At 37.4% G+C, this 19223-nt stretch overlaps 1 protein-coding gene across 9 annotated transcripts in view; it reads left to right on the forward strand.

The window, feature by feature from the left end:
• Positions 1 to 19223, forward strand: part of PIGN (phosphatidylinositol glycan anchor biosynthesis class N) — a 100228-nt gene that overhangs the window by 62325 nt on the left and 18680 nt on the right. For 7 of the 9 annotated variants that reach the window (XR_001553247.3, XM_085540348.1, XM_015854524.3 and 4 more), the window contains 8 exons: positions 2700 to 2836; positions 3892 to 3991; positions 4113 to 4205; positions 5683 to 5774; positions 7915 to 8026; positions 12596 to 12704; positions 16301 to 16403; positions 18172 to 18274. Coding sequence is in view for 7 of the 9 variants with exons in the window: in XM_085540348.1 (XP_085396474.1) it covers positions 2700 to 2836; positions 3892 to 3991; positions 4113 to 4205; positions 5683 to 5774; positions 7915 to 8026; positions 12596 to 12704; positions 16301 to 16403; positions 18172 to 18274 (849 nt within the window). In the remaining 2 variants the exon portion in view is untranslated. The remainder of the gene's footprint in view (positions 1 to 2699; positions 2837 to 3891; positions 3992 to 4112; positions 4206 to 5682; positions 5775 to 7914; positions 8027 to 12595; positions 12705 to 16300; positions 16404 to 18171; positions 18275 to 19223) is intronic. The other 2 variants (XR_014943599.1, XM_085540349.1) reach the window with 2 other exon arrangements.

A 19223-nucleotide genomic window follows, 5' to 3' on the forward strand; every position in this document is an offset into this window, starting at 1 on the left:
TAAAACTATTAGAGAGTCTGTCTTTATTACAATTAATGCAAGTAATTCATTTCTAGTTAGTCAGCTCTCTAAAAATAATAATATTTTTTACAATAATACAGACTTTGTACTTCCATTTTGATTTTTGCATATAAATTTTGTTCCTGTCCTCTGTGCCAGTGAATAGTCAGCCTTCAGAATTGGGGCAGTTCCAAGATGGCATTTTTTTAAAATTTATAACTTGTTTTAATAGAAAAGTGAACTGTGATTTCACAGATCAGTTTACTCTTTTATTTATGGTTTGAAAGATTAAAGCAGAAGACATGAAAGCTGGAAGAAACTTTTTTTGACAAGATTGGTGGCTTGATATTTCCCAGTGTACAAAACCCAAGGAAATGCATTTTTGTTTCAGTCATTCATCAGAAAAGAGAGACTTTGAAAAGGTGAACAGGCAAAATACGAGCATTTCACTACGGCAGGATTGAAGCCCTAGGGAAAAAATAAATCCTCCCAGACTTCTAGAATTTCTGTTCAGAACAAACTGAATTGTTTAATTTGGTAATAGAAGGTGCACTCACGTAGCATATTTACCACCTTCAGTAAGTTACTCTGAGAAAATTCCTATCATGCTATCTTGGTGTTTTAACAATTGGCTGAAATGAGAGAGTCGCAGCCTTTAGTGAAAATTATCAAACAAAATTGAATTGGAAAATATTCATGAGTTTTGTGCATGACTTAGGATTTCTTTCATCAAATAACTGAGAATAGTTCAGGATGTGTGTTATGTGTTAGATATGAACAAAATCATTACCAAAAAAATAGAAAAATAAAGTAAACCCACGATTTTTTTAGTCACTGTAAAATTTTTTATTCTAAACTAATTTGATACATACAGTTTTTGATATTTCACTGAAGATAAACTTTATGCCAGTAGTACTGGTGGAAAAAAGAGGCTTCTTATAGCCTGTGTAGGAATCTCCTTTGGCAATTTTAGCAACAGACCCTTTTCTGTTGAAACATACTTTTTTTTAGTGTTGCTGTATACTTATGGAGTCACAGTGTGAGACCAGTACTTCTTACATGGAAGTTATTTGGTTTATGGGTAATAGTGGAGCTACTTAAAGAATATTGCTGAGAAACTAATCTACCACTGACGGTCTTCTGCAAAGCACAGCCTTATAAAATCTGGTAGCAGCCTTTGAATAATGAAACTTCATATCCTGTATATATCATCTATAAAAGTTTGTGGCTTCTTGTGCTACTTATGAAAAAGCATTTCTTTCTTTGAGAGTAGTGTGTTGGTTTTCTTAGCAAGAAGCCTAACCTTTTAATCTGCTTTTAAACATTCAGGGGATATGCAAATCTGATTTCCATCTTCAGTGCATGGCCAATTATTGGATTGTATAATCTTTGCATCTGTATGAAATAAAACGTTGATTGTGTTTGTTTACCCATTCAACAATAAATTATGTTGTGTGCCTATCATAGCTATACATACTCATTTTGCCTACATGACTGCAAATGTAAAGTTTAAAACTAATAAAATTGCATTAGATCAGCATCTATGTGGCATTTTTTTTCCCTAATGGCATATCTTAGCAGAAATTTTATTTTAAAAATCATTTAGAGCTTGCATTTGCTGTCAGTTTAGATCAGGGCAGTTTTATATTGGTTACAGTAGGGGAAAATAAAAACCTGCTAACTCATCAGTGTGACCTGCTAATTGAGTGTCTTTTCTTCTTCAGCATATTTAACATAGTCACATATCTTCCTAAACAGGTCATTCTAAGAAACTGATCATACAGAAGAAAGTAGCTCTTTCAGTCACTGCCTATGCATTATGCTGGGGGCAGCTGTTACTAAAGCTGCCTTTGCTGCCTTGAGTTGCAATGCTGAAAGATAAAACTCTTTAAAATTGAACATAATCTTCTCTTACCTTAGTGTCCCTACATAAGGAAAAGTAGTCCAGTGACCAAGTGAAAGGTGGATGGATTGACTGTTTAATGCTCCTCTTTTTACAAGTGGGAGGTTGCTGCTAATTGATGATTAGTCCCCATCAACCTCCATGGGCTCTTCAGCAGCCACCCTGCTTTTGCATCAGGAAGAATTGGGTTGACTGATGGAGCACCTCCTTCGCTGCTGTCCTAGCTTTTGTCTCTGTTTTGTTTGCAGCAAATAGAATTTGAGGCTAGTTTAGCTTAATGCTAAACTAAATGCTAAAGATGGAAACAACTCCTGTAACTTACAGGAGTTTAGCTGTGGAAAGCTGATGGCAAGATACTTTCCGTAGTTGTCCCTAAATCCTGAAGACTTTATGTTTTTGAATGCTATTATCTTGAACTTAAGAGGTTACGCTACAAGTCTCTTAGAACCTAAATTTAAGAGTTGATTTTTTTCCAAGCTGCAGAATTTTGTGTTCCATTGGACTTCAAGCGTAAGTTGAACATAAATAATGCTGCATGCATTAGGCTTCCAAGTGCTACAAGTGGACTTTAACTATTCAGAGCTTCCTGCAGAACCTTACGTAGAGAAATACTTGGAATTTCAAATCCTACTGTCAGTTTTTGTGTTTTGCTGGAGATCGCATCCAGAGTTGTGTTCATAGTCACAAGGCAGCTTGAGCAGCATTTTAGCATAACATTTGCAAGTGGGAGACAGTGTATTGTTTAAACTGTTTTACTACCGTTTCAACAATGTTTGCCAAACTGTTTGTTTTTCAGGAATCTACTGGTCCCTTGTACGGTTTTACGTTTGTTGGGATGATAATAGCGTTTTTCCTGTTGATTCAAACGAGCCCTTGGACATACTATGTATACTGTCTGTTGCCAGTACCCATATGGTATGCAGTTGTGAGAGAGTGAGTAAAGAATATGTTTTACAAAGAATGATTTATAAAACCAGATCTGTGTTTCCTTTTTGTTGACAATTAAATTATTCCTGTAAGTTTGAGAGAAAAACAATTTTATTAAAATTGCTGAAATGTTTTCTGAGGTATTCCAAGGTGCTCTGGTTTGTATTTCACTTGACGTGTTGAGCAGTTTCCAAGCAGATTAATACAACTGCTGGTTCTAAAGATAGCTTTTCTTTTAAGAAACATAAGTTCATGTATTTCCATTATGTTTTCAGTATTCTGGTAGCTGAAGCAAATGGGTGTTAAAAACTTGGGCAAATTACTTGTAGCAGCTGACTGGTTTTGTAAAATGGGGTGGGTTGTTCCCTTTCTTTGGTTATTTTTAAATGGTGTGATCCTGCAAAGTGTTGGGTGTGTGAACTACATTTGCTTTTGAAGAGGATGTGCCAGTCATGTTGAGGGTTGTGCTCTGGTATTGAAACAAACTTGTCTCGCTTGGCTCTCCTTTAACTTGACTGAATGCTTCACATCCAAAAAGATTGGTTACTTTCTGATTTCTATTGCTTCCATAATCCACAGGCAATTCTGTACATACCAGCTAGGTATTATTCAGGGAAAATGAGACCAACTGCAGTTAGATAATGAGCTGCCTCATAAAACACTGGAAGAGCTAACTGGGGATTTTTTTTCTGTCTAAAGCTTGTGAATGTTTCATCAGTTATGACCGACGTTAAGCACAGCATAACCAAAAATGTTCATAAACTCAGAGTCAATTTGGATAAAGAGCAATCTGAAGTTTGTCCAACTACTCGCAAAGATTTGCCAGAAATGGGAGGGGAAAAAAAACTGAAAGGTTTTATTGTAGGTTTTATATCAAATTCAACTGGGCAGAAAGGCGCCTCAGGCCATCACTCAGCCTGTTTCCTAGCTGCAGGCAGGATCAGTGATACCTTAATCATTTCTTGTGCTCTGACCCTTCACCCCTGCCTTTCAAAGCTGAAATTCTGTATTATTTCTGTTGTATTAAGATAGTCATTGTCTTGTTCTATTGTTTTGAGCAGACTTCATGTTATTCAAGGCCTTGTTGCAAATCTCTGGTCGCTTCCTATCGGTCAAGCTGTAGGCTTCTTCTTGACTTGTATACTGGGAATTGAACTACTAGTAAGTATTGCACTCGTGTATAAATGGAGCATCTCATTGCTAGTGTTTTATCTATTTGAAGAATTGTAAATTTCATTTAATGTGTGTGGTTTTCAGTCTTATATTGGATTTTCTTTGTTAGGTTTTCAGCTTTTTCTATCGCTCTACGCTTACTGTGGGTCTTCTTGTCTTTGCTGGCTGGCCAGTGATCACACAGCTGTGGGTTCAAGCAAAGGTACTGTATTTGCTTTGCTTAACAACAACAACAAAAAGGCATTTGATAAAGATGTTGCATTTACTCTCTCCTGATTCTTGTTCAATTATACGCTTACTCTATTCTCTGTTGTCAGCAGCATGTAGCAAAGCAAAGGAACTTAATACAGTCTGGATAGATTCTTCATAGACAAGACAAGCAAGAATGCAGCTTAGGTATCAAAACTGATTTGTCTGACATTGTGACTGACAGCTGACAGCCTAGTGTGGTGTTTTTATGCAAGAACAGTTGTTATCCAGAAAGTCTGACAATTTTCTAGTTTTTTTTCTGAAGTCGTCTATCGTAGTTGTCAGATATCATGCTGCTGTCCTTGTATCAGGATAGAAGAGTTAGCTATTTCTTTACTGTTGTTAGTGATAAATAAGAAAAATGGTTAACTTCAAATGAAATGTACATTGTTGAATTGCCACAGTGACAAAAGTGATGACATACATCGCTGAAAGTTCTACCATTTTAGAAGAAGTAACTGAAAAATGCTTCTCATGTCTTTATTGTCTGCTGTTAGCTGGCATATATTTTTCCTCAGAGGAAGCTTCCTATACCATTTTTTCACAGGAACAAACTCCACTTCGGTAGATACAGATGTGAAGTGGTACAGTCTTTAGCATGAGGCAGTTGTTCCATTTGCTCGTTTCAATTCTTACTTCACAGGCTACCTTAAAACCTAGAGGTCTGAGAAAGAATTAGCATTTTAATTGAGATGGCAATTTGGATACAAATTTAAAGTCCTGCTTTGCTAGAACTTTTGAGATGTAAGTTTGTACTTGCTTATTTATCCTTCTTTAATTGTGCTTGAGTAATCAAGTAGCATGTATTAAAGTGGAAGATGCATTTTGTATCATCAAAAATATCTTTTTAAGATCTAGAATCTGACTTGGGATAGAAAAATTTAAGTGATTTAGCTCTTGCTGACTTCACTGAGAACAAAATACCGGGGATTCTTTCCCCATAGCGGAGTTTCAACAACTAGTTAGATGATTATGGTGGGTAAATCAAAGGATATTCAGATAAAAAAACTGGAAAATACTACTGTATTACTAGAGAACTGGTGATTGGTTAGATGCTGCAAAATTCTGATGAGATCAGTCTTACTGCTTTCTTTCATAAGGCTATTCATCAGATTTGTGGTAACTGCAGTGTGTATGAAGACCACACTTCCTCAAAATGCTATTAAGTAGAAGATTAGCTTTAATTCTGATTGTCTTCAATAGTATTTTGACATTGTGGAAATGAGATAATTTTCTATTAAATTGAAGAGCTGTAAAAAACTTTGTGCCCTTTTTCAGTTAATTTTGTTAATGATAGATATGGGCGGGGGGGGGGGGAGGTATCTGTTGGGAGGTACTTGTAGCAGTTGTTAGTTTGGTGTACATTTCTGTTCAGACAATGGTCTGTCCGTGTGACTTCAAAATATCCCATGTTTCTTTCTTTCCTTTAGAGAACAACATTGATCTGGACTCTTCTGTGTGTGCTCCTGGCAGTATTTCCTTTAATGCCTGTTGTAGGAAGAGAATCAAACATTCCTCTGGTGTAAGGATTTCATCTTGTTCTTTAAACTTTTCATTTCCTTCTTTGATATTCAAAATTTAGGCTGACTTGATATACGCGAGGAATTATATTATTGAAAGCTGGCTGAGACAGGTATTGAAATTCAGAATTTAAATAACATGATTATAGAGACCTCAGTTATTTGCTAATGTGAATGAGGAAAGACTTTTAATACTCTTGCAGTACTTCAAAGAAAGTAGCATCCATTTGCTCTTTGCATTATTCTGTAATTTCTTGTGGAGGGAAACATTTCTCTTAATACCAAAATCTGCAAATTGTATGTGGAAAATAAAGGTCGTCATTAAAGGAGGAGCTTTGCTGGGGTACAAACATGGTAAATAGTGGTGACATGTGAATAATAATATTTATTCAGAAGCAATTTACTTTGACAGAATCTTTCTGAATTCCTCCATCTTATTTTGAGTAGTTTGTTTTTAAATAACGTTCTGTAACTACTGAGTTATTCAGTGATATAGAACAAGTAGGGTAACGAGTTCTATCATCTGCTGCTCTTTCACTGTGTGGGCATTCTTTTCTATCTGGATGCAGTCCAGTTGGTTGTCCTGAAGAAGGGTTTTTTTTGTTCTTTATAACAGCCCAACAGCTTAGAAATCAAAATGGAATTAAATTGTTAATTACCTTTAAGTCTTCCTCCCTGACATTTCTTTACATTCACCTTACCCTGACTATACATCTTCCTATTTAGTCTTCTAATGGAGCATTCTGCCTCTGAAGCAGCTTGTGCTTGTCTGAGTCTTGTCAAGAGAATTTTGAAGTTGAAAAGATCTGAAGTAACAATGAAAAATATATGTATATGTGATGCTTCAGGATATTGAAGATAAGGAGATGGTGGAAGAAAAGATACAACATGATGAAATTAGAATGCCAGTGGGAAATTTATTAAATCTGTTCTTGAACAGGGTCACTATAGGTCAGGCCAGGGCCTCTTCAGTGCATTAATAAAATTTATATGGTGTGAACAGGAAGCTCTTAACTGAACTCAGCAATAAAAAGGAAGTGTATGGGAGATGAAAGCAGAATCAGACCAAGGAGGAGTATAGAGCTGCAGTCTGAATATACAGAATGAATTTGGAAAGCCAGAGTTGTACTGAGGGGTGTAAGGTGCAGCAAGATACAAAAAAGAGATGAAAGGAAAACTCGGCAAAATGTGGCTCTGCTCCTAGCTGGGACAGGGGACTTGGTGGCAAAGAACACTGAAGAGGTTGAGGTCTTCCTTGCCTCCATCCTTACTGGCAAGCCTGATCTTCAGGATCCCTACCCTTTAGGCCCCTGGAACTTGTGGGAAAGTCTGGAGTAAGGAAGACTTGATACTGAGACCAATACTAAATAAAGACTGATTCAGATTCTTGGCATCAGATTGAGTGGTATCCATTGAAAAGACAGGAAGAAATGGGCATAAATTTAGGTACCAAAAAAAGAAAAATCTATTTAAGCATAGGAAACATTTTTACAGTGAGGGCAGTCAAACACTGGAACAGATTGCCCAGACAGGTTGTGGAGTTTAAATTGTGAAAATACTCAACACCTAACTGGGCACTGCCCTGAGCAGCCTGCTGTAGTTGACTGCGCTTTGAATAAAGTTGGACTAGATTCTTCTCTAGATGTGCCTTCCAATCTCCATTCTGTGACTGAGTAGCCTGCAGTTGTGTTCCTGTATTGGGTAGATCATTAAATGAAAATTACCTTTGCAATACAGCTTGTGCAGACCGATTTTACATATGAAATAGTTGTACATTTTTGTTATGTCTGAGACAACACCAGGAGTAGAGTGGTCACAAATGGACATTTTGGACAATAGTCTCTCTGTGCTGAGGCCAAGTGACAAATGAAGGTAATTGAAAGTAGCTAAAATTGATGGGTAACAAAGCAGATACATGTCCAAAATGCTGATTTTTTTGCCACAAAGCTTCTGAAAAACATATAGGTGACACTGGATTTTGTTTTTCAGCAACTGAATGTCAAAGTTTCTTTAATGTATTTTGTCTTGTTAACTGCACCAAATTATTCCCTCTTAGTGAAGAACACATCTATGAAAAAATCTGATTTGGTAGTTTTTTTTATCACATTTCTCATGGTTTTTATTGTTCTTTTGTTTTTATAGAATAGCAGCTGGTTTAACGACGCTTTTGATCTCTTGCTTCTCCTTGGCATCTTTTTCCAGAGGTGAATATAAATACCAAAGTAAAGAAGATCTTAAAGTATATCTTTATCAGGTAACTTGCTACTTTACAATAATTCTGAATGTTAGTGTTTTTACCTGTAAATTTTTGCATACTTTAAGAAACTTTTCCTACCAAAGCCACAATATTCAAGAATAAACCAATAGTTGTTGAGTTTTCCCCTTTACTATCTTCTTCAAGAGGACCACGTGCTCAAGGCAATGTTTATTTTTTACACTGTAATGCTGTGTTCCCCAAGCTCATACTGTATATATTTTCTGTTGGTACATAGATGTGCATACACGTTTTGATAAACTTCTCCAAGAATTTGAGAGTTTATCCTGCCTCCAATCTGTGTATGTATTTCCCTCTGACCTTTGCATGAATCATCTGTGTGCACTAAGGGCAAGCTTCTGGGTTCAAGAATTCTTTTTCATTTTCTGAGTGGGTGTTGAATAACAAATATGAGACTGATATTGAGCTGCTTTTCCATTTGTTAAATCTTTCAGATGGAAGATGGCATTTTTCTTGGCAACTTCATGAAATAGTTAGATCTTCTCACAGCAGTTGCTAATTAAGTTCTAGAGAGCTTTTAAGATTATAATAATGCTTTGCATGTCTGCTATTTTCATTAAAAAAACACAAAAAACAATAAACTTGCTACAAGATGTCTTTATTTTGGGATTAGTAATGCTCCTTAAAAGCTTTATTGACTACCTGAGATACTTAATTAGATGACAACATTTTGCCTGCTTGTTCAGGGAGAAACATCTTCCTTTTTCTCCCAACCTACAAGACAATCATAAAGTTCCTCAAATTTCTCCTTAATGAGGGGCTATTTTTACAACAGTGCCATCTAATTACTAGTCTCTATTAGATTTTTATTTCAAAAGCTTTCTTAGGAGTGAAAAGGGGATTCCTCATTCACTCTGGATGAAAAAATGATTGGGAAGAAAGAGCATTCAGACTCCAAGAGAGTTACATTATAGAGATGTTATGGATGTTGGTCAGTTAAGATCTTGTTTTACCATTAAAATGTTCATGATTGCTCTGAATTGTTAAGAATGCAAAAGGAAAATGTTTATCAGAAGACTGCTGTTTTTTTCTAGACAACATAATTCTTTTGCTTTCCCTTTAGTTTTTCTTTTGAGTTGGAGTTTTCAGAGGGAGTGGAGTGGGGAAAATATTCAATTTGGAGCATTTTGAACTCATGGCATCTTCTCATCAAATAATATGTACCTATTTTGCAAAGACAGATGGTGACTGGGGCACTGATATTCATAAACATGATCAGGTGCCTGCTTTGCATCTGACGAGAGGTAGCTAAAGGATAATTTATGTAGCACCCACATATCTATTTGTTGGAGGCTGTCACTGAAAATTATGCTTTCCTCTGATATGTTGTTACTACTTACACAGAAAAATAAGATGGGTTGTTTGATATCTCTCATTTTAGAGACTGAAAGGGTAATTTAATTTGCTACAGTGCTACTGCTTCCTTGTGAGCTTTTCTCCTTTCAGTCACTGACCGAAGGAAGAGGAAAAACAGAGCATCCTTTCCTTATATGTAATCATTACGGTATGCCTTGGGATTCCCGTAGCAACTTTGCTAGCCCCTTTTTGTAGGTTCAACACTGGAGAAGAAATAGCTGACGGTTCTAGCTTTTCTTCTAAATTTAGCCAAAAAAACCCACTCTGATCTGGCCTAGCTTCTCTTACCAGGATCCCCTGACTTGTCTTTTATCAAAGCTTTTGCTTTGGTAGTGTCTGTGTGCAAGAATAGACTTTTGAATCATTTCACCTCATCTCAGATTTTTGTATCTACTCATTTAAGATGAAATGCGTTTTCAAATAATATTTTCCAAAGACTCAAGTAGTTCTTTCCGTTTGCTCAGGTCATTCTACATGAGTTATTTTAGAATTGCATCTGACTAAAGATGTTTCCATTTTCAGTTCTCTTTGTACCTCAGTCAGAGACAGAGAGAAGCCCAGCATTACCTAAGCTTTTTGATGTGCCTATGAAGGCTCTTTTTCTCTTCAGAAGACAACTTTCTCCTTTCTTGCCCAAGTGAGCTTCCTTTTCTGAAAACTAGCCAGTAGTGAAGATACTGTATCTGGTAAAGAACAAAGTCTGTTCCATTACATTAATTGCTCTCCTTTTGTCAAAAAGAAATGTAAGCAACCTCTCCCCAGTGCAGATAAATACCTCAGATCCAGTCCTGAACTGTGTACGTTTGTGTTGGTTTCTCCATTGGTGGGACAGAACATAAAACTTGGCAAATGAATAGGAACTGCATACCTGTATGGATTTGAGTGTCCACTTACAGGCAACTTAGAGGCTAACTGTCTTTTGTACCTAGAGATTACGGAATCAAGTTGCCCCTGACAACTGAACATCAAGATTAAAAAGTTTATTTCAATGCAAGGGTATAAATAAGAAAGTAAATACACAGGCTTAACTAACTTAATTATGATTACATTTGCCTTTCAGTTACAAAATCTTCAGTTATGCTTAGACCTAAATTTGCAGTTTTGATATATGTCACTGTTTGCTTGAGGCAGAAGATACTAATTACTTCCTTTTTTTCCTGAAAATTGCCAAGAGATTTTCAGGTTTGCTTTTAATATTAAAGCAGGAGTAACATTTTGTTTCTGAATTTTCTTTGCTATGGCAAGGAGAATGCTGGTTTTTGGTCAGTGCCACTTCTATCTTAGAAATAGCTTTGGGAATGGTGAAAATTGAGGGTTTTTTTATAATCCATAAGCTGGACTGCTGAAGAATTTACCGTGTGACTTAAGTTTTTTTGCTGGAGTTTATCTCTTTGCCAGCAGTTTCATAGTTGATGTCCAGTTTTTGTTGCACTACTGAAAACACTGCTGTTACCACTTGCTGATTTATTCTGGACCAAACTTAGGAGACTTGAGTTTCATGTAGGTCCAAGGTGGCAGCTGATTAATTTTCTCTTATAAATTACTTAAAGCCACAGTAGGAATCCATGCCCAAACTGTAGAGAACAGAAGTTGTCTAACAGATTATTCTGTTTCTTACACCGTTCTTTGGATGGGTTGCTGTTATGTGTGGTGCTTAGGATAATTGCTGGCAAAGAGGTGCTGATGTCACCCTCGATTTCCTCTTTGTAGCTGAGATCTACAGGTGACTATTTCTCAGAAGCCAGCCCTTAGGCTGTTCAAGAATAATCTCTGAACTTCAAAGGAGGTGTAAAAGGGCAAAGAAGACAGGTTCTTAGCTGGAGATCTCTGCTTACGCATCCAGCTTCCATACTGCTCCACAACCCTGGAGATGTCATTGAAGACTGAGAGCAGTTTGAGTGTTAGTTAAACTGTGAACATGAAAGTTTCTGAAACAGATGCCAGGGTGGTGGCATAGATCTAGCAGAAGTAAATGGAGTTTACTGACATGATCTGATCATCATGGATCTTAAAAGGCATGAGTTATACTATATGTGATGACTGCAAGTGCAAAATGACTTCACCGGTGACTAGGAAATAGTAGGGGATTACCAGAACTCATGACACTAAAAGAAGTTGAAAAGATATATCAAAGGGGAGAGAGAGGTGGCCACAATACAGCAGAGATCCCAAATAAACATCAGAAGTCTAAACGGGCCCATTCCCTGAGCTTTTGGAGGTGTACTACTTTGATCTAGTTTATTAATGTCAGACAAAAATAGAACTTATGTATTCTTGAGCCCTGAAATTAAGCAGAACCAGCAGATGCTGAGCACCTTTGAAATCGAGCTGAAAAAGGATCCTGACTGCTCAGCATGGTCTCTGGGCGGGGTACCGCTAGATGTCCGTGTGTCTGGATGGGAAACAGCAGCTATTCGTATGGTAAAAAGTGAAGGCAGTGAACATTGTGTGGTTGCTTCTTAGAGTGCCATTTTAAAGCCCATTTGCAAAGTGCTGTGTATGCATCATTTGCCTTTCAGTGAAATTATGAAGTTGTGAACAAATAACAGTAACTGAATTCTTGGCTCAAACATATTCTTGAATAATTGTCTACTTACATAAATGACTGACTAGGATAATTCCCACCACCACCATCCCCCCTTCTTTTTTTTTGGCTCACACTTGATGACTGGTTGACATCTCTTGAATTAGCCCAAAACAAAATCCCTTCCATCTTACTGCTTCTCCAAAGTGGAGGTTTCTGCTTGAGGTGGCTCAGACTATTTCATCTGAACAATTTGCTAAGATTGCAGATTCTTTGTCCTTTAAACTACACCTCCAGTTTGTGCTGCTGCTATCTGTGTTTTGCCTGTGCAGAGCTTTAACTACGCTTTCTCTTCACCCTGTACCTGATCTTGCATTCAAGCCTGAAGTTGTGCTGCTTCTTTATGGCTGCCAGTCAAGGACCTTTGCCTACTTCATCTGTTAGGCTTTTTGTTTGGTTCCTTTTATCACAGTTGCACTTATTTCAGTAAAAACCTGTGGGTAGAAAAAGATAGAAAACTTACACGTCAGAGTCTTTCTCAGGATTCCTGTTCTTCTGTTGATTCAGATGAAGTGTTTATGCAACTTGAAAGCATATTTACATATTCAATATGGTATGGCAGAGATTTCCACACTAATTACGTGTTTCTTTGATTTTCTTCTCTCTAGATGTTCAGTATTGCACTTTCAACGTATGTTGTGAGCAGTACTCATAACAGTCTTAAAAACAAGCAAGGATTGCCTGTATTCAATCAAATTATCAGTTGGATGACTCTAGGTAAGCATCTTGCTTCTCAGACTTCTTTTCTGGTATTTTTTAGGGTTAAGGTTTGGGTTGAGGAGCATTGACTCGTTAGTATCAACATCTTATGGTTCCACATGTTTCTTTGCTTGACTTCTTAAAGTCTGATAATATATTTACTAAATTAAGTTTTTTTCTCATAAAGCTTCGGGAAGTTTTCTAAAATATGACTCCTTCTTAAGGTTATAATAAAATACTAACAACTGAGTTTACAGGTAGCTTTATCTTTTGTTTTGAATATCCTTTTTAGGGTTATAGTAATACATACCTCCTTTTTGCTTTAGTTGAAGCCATATAAGAGTGATCTGAGGTTTCTTGTTGTTTCTACAAACAAGAAAGTTAAAACGTGGGGATGTGAGGAAAAGAATGTTTCTGTATTTCAGTAAGAACTAAAGCTGCAACTGACAGCAGAGATCCTTGGGTTACAGGATGTGCTTTTCAGAGCTGACTTAGAAAATGCTTCTGAACTAGTAAAATTAGTATATGTTTGATATCTGTTAGAAGCTAATTATTAAAGAAAAAAGAATCAAGTCTGGATTTTTCACTGCTCTTAAATTAAAATTGTAGGATCATTAAACAGAGCAAATGTAATTATCACTGGGGTTATGGAATAAAGTAATTCATTTGGTATTTCAACTGTAAAATAATTTCCGTGTGGCTCCATTAGCAAATGTTAGGCAGTATTTATCCCTGTCTGATCCGAAATGTGGGACTTGTTTTAGACCAAAAAATTTCCACTTTAATGTTTGAAAGCAGTAATTTTCTAGAAGTCAGGACCTATAATTTAGATGTAGCTTAATGGAAGAATTATGACTCCTGTTCTCTAGTTGCTGCACATTTTGTATATTGTGTGCATTCCTGTACTGGTCGCATTGCTGTACCTTAATCAAATCCTGTCAGTTCAAGAAGTCTTACTTCTGTTTGAGCAAACAAATTCAAGACTGATACAACTGACTGTGATCACTGTGTGTGGGGGGAATACTCTTCATAATGTAGTTTTCTTTCCATCATCCTTTCCTTTGTAGCCTACTAAGCAAAGTGCTTGTCTCTGTATGGATGAATTCCTTGCAATTTTAAAGTCAATGAAATCAATGATGTCCTCTTGGCTTACTGTAGCAGGAACTGAGGGTAAAGGTTATTGTTCTTTTATGTGTGACAGTGAAAGAAATGTGTTTTTTATCTATGAGATTATTTGGAAAGTTAGAGAAGTCTAGAATGTTAAGGAAAAATTATGTCAGAAATTCTCTTTGCTGGTGCTGTTGTTTCTATGACAAAAATAAAGCTAAAAAGAGGTAAACTGTGTACCCTGTTTGCTGTCACGCTGGTATTGAATATTTTAGCAAAATTTTTCAGACTGGAAGTAATCTTTTCAAATGGATATGATATTCAAGGTAGGAGCCTTATGCATTTGTTGAAGGTGCTTTACATAATTAAACACAGAACTAAGCAGGTAAAAAGCCTAGGGCATCCAATGGATTCTCCTCAGTACTCCTAGTTCCAGGATTGGTGACTCTATAATTGGCCAAATGTCTTTTAATCTTTTTGCTTACTTGTGGAAGATCAGTACTGTCCTTCTTAAGCTGTCATTTTGCTCTTCTCTGTTTATACAACCAGAAATATAGTTATTAGAATGTATTCATGATAATGCTAAGCTAGATACTTCTGAAGTTCTCTAACAAATTGTCATCCCCTCTTCAAATAGCCATTCTGATGAATATGAAGCCTACCATATTAATAAATAATAATAATTTTAAACCTCAATTAAAATTTGAAAGAAAGACTGGTTTGGGAGGAATCGGGCAAATTACTCATGGGTGTGTGCCTGCAAGACTGAAAAAAGAACCTGCTGGCTTCAGCTGTTAGGCTCTGTGGTTGTTGCAGTTCCTGTATGGTAGCCACTGACATACAGAGGTAAACCCGGGAGGCAGAGTGAGTCCAGCCACTTCCATGTTCTTCAGAACTTTCTTTTTAGCATTACCAGATGTTTCTAAATCAATATATGTTATGTTTTGAAGTTTTCATTGGCATACCATAGCAACTAGCCAAGTTTTGAGGAATGTCACATTATAATCCTACAAGGAACGTGCCCTGAGACTTTGTAGGTCAGCCAGAAATGTGCAAGTCTTTTGATGGTTAATATTTCGTGTGTCATCTCAGAGTTGGAAAGGCTAATTATATTCTGCCACACACACATCTGTTTTCATCTGTGATTGTATACAGAGAGCGATGCATGTATGTCATTCACATAAGCTAGTTGTCATGCTGAAATTTTTTTCCAGCTGTTCTGGCTTGCAGTGAGTGTCCCTGGAGTTCCTCCTTTAGCTGTGCCTTCAGTAAGCATGGAAAGCTGTAAGTGATGCTAGAAGGCTGAAGCACTGTTGAGATGAAGTCCCTTATCCTGTTAGCAATGGCCAAGGCTAAAAGCCAGGAAATGAAATGAAGGTTGGAGAAACTGCCTCATTACTGATTCAAAGATATGCTACATAGATACTGTGACAATAAGCACAGCAAAACAGATGTACTTGCTGTATATTATAGTTTCATTTCTGTTCCTTAATAGAATAAGTAATTATGACTTAATGCTGAAGTAACCTTTCAGTGTTATTGGATAGTGAGCGGACCTTACCACAATGAAGAATGACACCAATGTTATTTGTCCACTCCTTTGTAAGCATATTTGTCACAGAGTTATCTAGATCAGTCTATGTCTGTGACAGGGGGGACAGTAGACCTATGGGCCCCCCGGCCCCCGACAAATGGGAAGGGAAAAAGGGAAAGGGGTAGGGAGATGGGAGCTGGGCTCAAGGAAGCAAACAGAGAAGCGATAATGATCTAAGGAGGGAAACTTATTTTACTAACTATGATATTGGAATAGAAGATAACACAATATTATACAATCTAATTGAAACTGAGGCTAATAAATCAAGTAAAATAAGAGAGAGAGAGGTTTCTGAAGACTGAGAAGCCTACTTTGAAATTGAACGCGCTACGGCTTGGAAGCACACCCAGAGACAGGGAGCAAGCGTCACTTCAGTGACGTATTTTCCTCTCTGACCGTGAGGTCCTCTGGGACATGTAGTTCTTCTCTGTGCTCCACATGATGTTATGATGTGGAATACCAATAGCAAACATTACAAAACAATATTAAATAAAATTTTCACATTTAAAAGCAAGCAAACAGGAAAAAAAACAAAACAAAACAAAAAAAAGCCCCACAGATTTAAAATGGCCAAATCAGAGCAGTTCTTTTCCTTCTTTCATTCCCAACTTCAGGCACCTGGATACTTTTCCTCTACTTTTCTTTCTCTTTGAAAACAAGCTACTAGAAGAGAGGGAGCACTTTTCTGTTTTCCTCACCTCCCATGAGGCCCTGGGGAAGGGCTAATGAAAAAAGAAAAAAAAGCCAAAGTTTGGTCTTTCTTCAACAAAAGTAACTTTTCAAAATAAGTAGGGCGTGTATGACCCATATAGAATTTTTGTACATAAAGCTGTCAAGATTTGAGGAATGTTATCTTGTTACTGAGGAGGAAATATTCTGCATGCACTGACTGACAGTTCTTCCTTTATTGCAGCATCTTCCTCTGCATTGCCATTACTGAGTCCCACGTTGCTCTTCCAGCGACTATTCAGCATACTGCTTTCACTGATGGCCACCTACCTGCTGCTCAGCACAGGGTATTTCTTACTCCATTTGCTTTGTTGTTGCATATGAAAATCAGGAGCGAAATGTAGCATTGTCTGCTGAATCTCATGAGTATTCCTGTTAAAGATGTGATGCTTCCAGCTTTAAGTCTCGCTGTTTATTTTTCCTTTCAGTTCCCTGAAGATTATTTCAGGGGAACTTCCGCAGTTCTCTTTGTATTTATTATAAGCTCTCTGTTTTGTTGACATTCCTTTCAGCTAGACCAAATGAAGACTGAGAGGATGCATATTCAAACAGTCTTGCACTAAAATAAGAAAATCCGTTTTAGTTTACATCTTCTGTTGTTTTAGTACATGCCTTTCTGTTCAGAAAGAAAAGTAGTGAAAAAAAGTAAAGGAGATGTGATGGGAAACAGGTAGCCCTAAAATAAGGGAAGTGTGGAAAGTCATGGAGGTAATTTTTTTCAAAAGGGTGCTAAGCCCCCAGAAAGAGCAGAGCTTGCTCTTCTCTGGGGCAAAAAACAGCCATCTAGAGCTTTAAGCAAAGAAAGTTCCCTGTCAGCTAACCAACATTTTGCCCACTCAGTAGCTCTTAAAAGCACAACTAGTAAGGAACATGGGAACCATCCCTTTCACCGCCCCTCTCGTTTATCCTCCAGACTTAATTACGCTGGGAAATTAAGTGGAGTAAAATATCTTACAGCAGATATTTTGCAATAGCTGCCTCTTGTAGCTATTTCAGATCAAGCACCTTTCTTATTTTTATCTCCCACCTTCCTACCAGTTCACCATCAAGAGTGTGATCCTAATCTTCAGACTACACACACTCGTGCAATTGACTTTCTGGCTGATGGATAAAGCACGAGTGTTATTCTTTGTGACAGTGACAACCTCCCTTTTTATGTCATGGCCCTGCACCAAACCACTTAAATGCTGACTGCTCTCTGGTGCTTTCCTACAGTGTTCACACAGACCAACAAACTCAGAAAATTATTTAAAATAAAAAAAAAAAAAAAGAAGAAGAAGAAGAAAAAAGAGTGTTTTAATTGCTCAGATAAATAATTTCTCAGATAAATACGTTCATAGTTTGCTATGCTGGCTTGTTGTAGAAGCTAGCAATACCCCTCTGACACAGGAGGTCTAGCTGCTAGAATGGCTGAGCTGCCTTGATTAGAGTTTAACTTAACACTGCTGTTAGAATGGATGTTGGTGTTGGCATAGATTGATGCCGAGGAAATAAAGAAGGCATTTGAGTTCAATAAAATGGGATGTTCTTTTTATCACGTGACTGCCTTTCTCCTGACTGCTGGATTGAAATCACCACAATGAGGTTGTGTGATGAGATCCTAAAGAGACACACTTCTTAGATCCTATGTTGGTCTGAGCCTTCTCAGTTTTCAATAAGTCTTACTGCAGTGCTTTCCATTTTGAAGAAAACAAGTGCTGGATGTGACTTTTTTCCTGTTTCCTTTTAATTTGATTTGCATTGATTTTATTAATCATACCAGTGGGAAATCAGCCAATTGTTGCCAATGGCAACAATCAGATAAAGAAATGGATGCAAAATACAACTGAGCAAAGCTGCAGCATTCTGCCTGTCCTACTTGTACAATTTTATTGCTGTGTGGCTTTAAACTTCACCAACCAGATGCGGGTGCTCCTCAGACATGGTGACAGGGAGAGTGCTGTTGTGGTTTCCATGTATGATTTGGGTAAAGAACGATAAAATAAATGTGATGGTATTTGATGTTAAATGGTTGTTAGTGACTTCCCTTCCTATGATTATTATATTGCTAATCAGATATGAAGCTCTGTTTCCACTGGTGCTCTCTGGTTTGATGTTGGCGTGGATACAGATGGAACAAGAAGCTTTGCAGCATTATGGTCTTTCACTCAAACCAAAGGTAACAGCCTCAGATAGTTATATCAGTTTAAATTATAAGAAGCATCTTCTTTTTCCTCTAGGTGCAATAAATGTTCTGAGTGACTTTCACAGAGCAAGACTTTGAGTTTTCTACTTTGGAGCTCGGGAGATACCAGTAACAGCTGTCTCATGAAATGGGAATGTGACCTTGTAGAAGATGTTTCACATCAGAGCTATTTCTAGGAATGCAGGAAATCATTTTGACTTAGCAGTGTGTTCTGCCAAATACAAAGCTCTCTTCTTTGAGTGTAATGCTAATTCAGAGTAAGGTCCAGTAACTCTTCAGATCAAGTACAGTGTCACTGTACTTTCTCTATTCTGATGGCAGTAGTGAGTGTCTATGTAAGAGACTGAAAAGAAGCATTTTCATTTCTGAAATGAGCCACAGGAAGTGCAAGAAATCTTGTTTGACTTTGTTCTGCTACTTTCCTTCTTAAAGGAAGGTGCTTTGGTTTTGATTAGCCAGGCAAAGAACTGGAGACTAAATAGGAACTCATACAGTCTTTGATTTGCCTGGAAAAAGAGTTCTGTAATAGATGTCAACGCAATTTCTTCCAACCCTAAAATTTTTGAAGCTATTTTCAAAGCCTGTGCTGCTTACACTGCTGCTTTTAGATTAGGTCAAGGCTTTTAGCAAGCTTTGGCTATGCCATCAGTTTGGTTAGAGCAAAAGTACCCATTGCAGAGCTGTCTATGTGCTCAGAGCCAGGCAAATTCGCAACATGGTTCTTCCCTGTTTCTCCCAAGTGTGCCCTCTTTGGTGCTGCTCATGGAGAATCGGGTAAGAACACACAGGAATGGCCAGACTCGCTTATTAAAGTGGTGGTACACATCTTTCATGCCAAAGCAGTCACCAGAGCGAATCTCACAAATACTTTGATTTTGTTTCTGCCACAGGGGGAGATGATTTTAAAGCTTGAGAGAGTATG

Source organism: Coturnix japonica, chromosome 2 (assembly GCF_054131305.1).
Source record: "Coturnix japonica strain WE chromosome 2, WE-NBRP24, whole genome shotgun sequence".
Lineage (NCBI taxonomy): Eukaryota > Metazoa > Chordata > Aves > Galliformes > Phasianidae > Coturnix > Coturnix japonica.